The sequence below is a fragment of the Berghia stephanieae genome, chromosome 6 (assembly GCF_034508935.2).
Source record: "Berghia stephanieae isolate SIO BIC M18660-M18661 chromosome 6, UCSD_Bste_1.3, whole genome shotgun sequence".
NCBI lineage: Eukaryota > Metazoa > Mollusca > Gastropoda > Nudibranchia > Aeolidiidae > Berghia > Berghia stephanieae.
In genome coordinates, this window is record NC_088365.1 from 45,722,137 (window position 1) to 45,724,636 (window position 2,500).

At 35.0% G+C, this 2,500-nt stretch overlaps 1 protein-coding gene across 1 annotated transcript in view; it reads right to left on the reverse strand.

Moving 5' to 3' along the window:
* Positions 1–2,500, reverse strand: part of LOC144975118 (uncharacterized) — a 124,488-nt gene that overhangs the window by 19,835 nt on the left and 102,153 nt on the right. The window contains exon 6 of the mRNA XM_078918871.1: positions 420–539. Within this exon, the coding sequence (XP_078774997.1) occupies positions 420–539 (120 nt within the window). The remainder of the gene's footprint in view (positions 1–419; positions 540–2,500) is intronic.

The window sequence follows — 2,500 nt, forward strand, 5'->3', positions numbered from 1 at the left end:
TTTTCAGACAGAGACAACGCTGTTAATGCACACACAAAAAAGACAAACAAACAAAAGACAAATTAGTAAAACAATGTTTAAAAAAACAAACTAGATCTAGATTTAAAAAAACAAACAACAACAACAAAAAAAACAAACCCCAAACAAACACAACAAACAAGATCCTAATTAGGCGAAGGTAGAATTTTTTTTCAGACAGAGACAACGCTGTTAACGCACAATAAAACAAAAGACAAACAGTAAAACAAATAAAAAAACAAACAAAAAACAACAACAAACAAACAATCAAACAAAATCAAACAAAAAACAACAAAAAAAAAACCCCCACAAAAACAACCATACAAACAAAACAAACAAGATCCTAATAATTATGTTTTTTAAAAAGGAATTTTTTTTTTTTTGTCTTTTATTTTTTTTACCTCTGGTCCATGATAAAACTTTCCGTTGACAATCTCAGGCGAGGCGTAGAGAGGACTTCCACAGAAGGTCTCCAACGTTTTGTCGTAGCTGAAGTAGTTAGCCAGGCCAAAGTCGGCGATCTGATATAGGAAAAAGAAGGGTACGAAATATATATATTATATTAATGATATGCTTTTAGGTAAAGTACTCACAACATCCGCCAGTCATATAGCACGTACCAACACACAATACAAAAAAAAAATAATGTGTGACCATAAACGAGTATAGCAGTCGTCTGATTGATAGAATTTAGTGAGAACTAATAATCTAAAAACAATAACAAAGAGATGAGTGATGTCAATTTCGTTCCATCTATATTTTTTTTTAATTGGAAAAAAAGTAGTCCTTCAGAGCCATTGGGCCCATGGAGCCGGAGTTTATCCCGGTTTCTATAGCGTGAAATGGACAATAGCAATTGCTTGCTATCCTTTGGATAGGACGCTAGTCTATCGCAAAGAACTGTCCGCCAAATCTAACAGATTCAGCTACCAATTCACTGCTGGGTGGACATGGGGGGGGGGGGGGGGGGGGGGGGGTCAGAAAAAATCTTGACTGCACCCGGGATCGATCTTGGTTCCTTTGCGTGTGAAGCGAGTACTCTACCAACTGAGCTATCGGGGCCCCTTATAACGTAATACACGGAGAGCTTAATTCGATCAATTTTTTAAAAAAAGGACTTAAGTGGGCTAAACTGCATTGAATAAAGGTTTACCAAAAGTTACTTGGACGCCCGGTTTGACTACATTAACCCACTCAATCCTAGAGATGTTTGCTACTTTCCAAAATTGGAGAAAAAAATCTATTAAAAATGAGCATGTGCATAGATAGTTTTATTCAACTATCATTAACATGTAAAAACTAAAAACATTAGCTTTGACACGATGCCTATAATTTGTCTCAGAAAAGTGTTATAAATAGGCTTGGGGTAAAAGTAACCAGGGTAAACTACGGATATAGTCGGTGTTAGGGTTAAGTGAATTAACATTCCCCTTACCAATCACAGAAATATCGTCACATTCCTTAACGATGCAACCAACAATTTTCTCATTCTAATTTCTTTTGTACATCACAAAATTTAAAGAAAAGTTTTTGTTATAGATATATAAAAAAAATTGATACTGTGTTGTAAAGCTTATTTTGCTTCAAATATCGATCCGATTTAAATAACTTGACAGACACTTTATGACAAGATGAGTTTAACTCACTCAACCCTAACAGCGACTATATCCGTAGTATACCCGGGGTTACTTTTACTCCATGCCTATTTATTACATTTTTCTAAGACAAATTATAGGCGTAGTATCAAAGCTAATGTTCTTAATTTTTAAATGTTAATGGTAGTTGAATATAACTAACTATGCACATGCTCATTTTTAATACATTTTTTTTTTTCCAATTTTGAAAAGTAGCAAAAATCCCTAGGATTGAGTGAGTTAAATCGATCTATAATATTAGTAAGACGAGTTTTCTGGCCAAATTTTTTTTCAAAGGTAGTCCAAGGGTCAGTACATTTTCCGCAAGGTTATAAAGAACTACAATAATATTAATATGGAGCAATATCTCCGCCAGTACGTTTAGAGTGTGTTACATATTTTTCCACCCTTTTCCTATGAGGAAGTTCACAGTGCCCTTTCTATAATGTCAACCAACCTATGGCACGCAAGAAGGAGGAAAGAACGAACAAAATATTAATAAAGAAAAACAAAGTAAAGAAGGGAGTGTTTCATTAAACCTTCAACGATCAATTTTCAATGAAGAAATCAAAAATACTCGGAACACCCACTTAACAGGGTACTTTTTCACGTTGGAGTCTAGTGGGGTAATCAGTAAGAACTGAACAAGTGTGTATGAAATGTGCAAAGCAAGAAAGAAAAATACAAGAAAAAAAACCATCCCAAAAAATCAGTCGACCTTGACTGGGGATCAAACCTCAGACCTTCTGATTACCGATCAGACATGCTACCGTTACACCACAGAGGCTCCCGATAGTTGAGACAATTTTAATACCTATATTCTTCTGTGGTGTAATGGTAGCACGTCT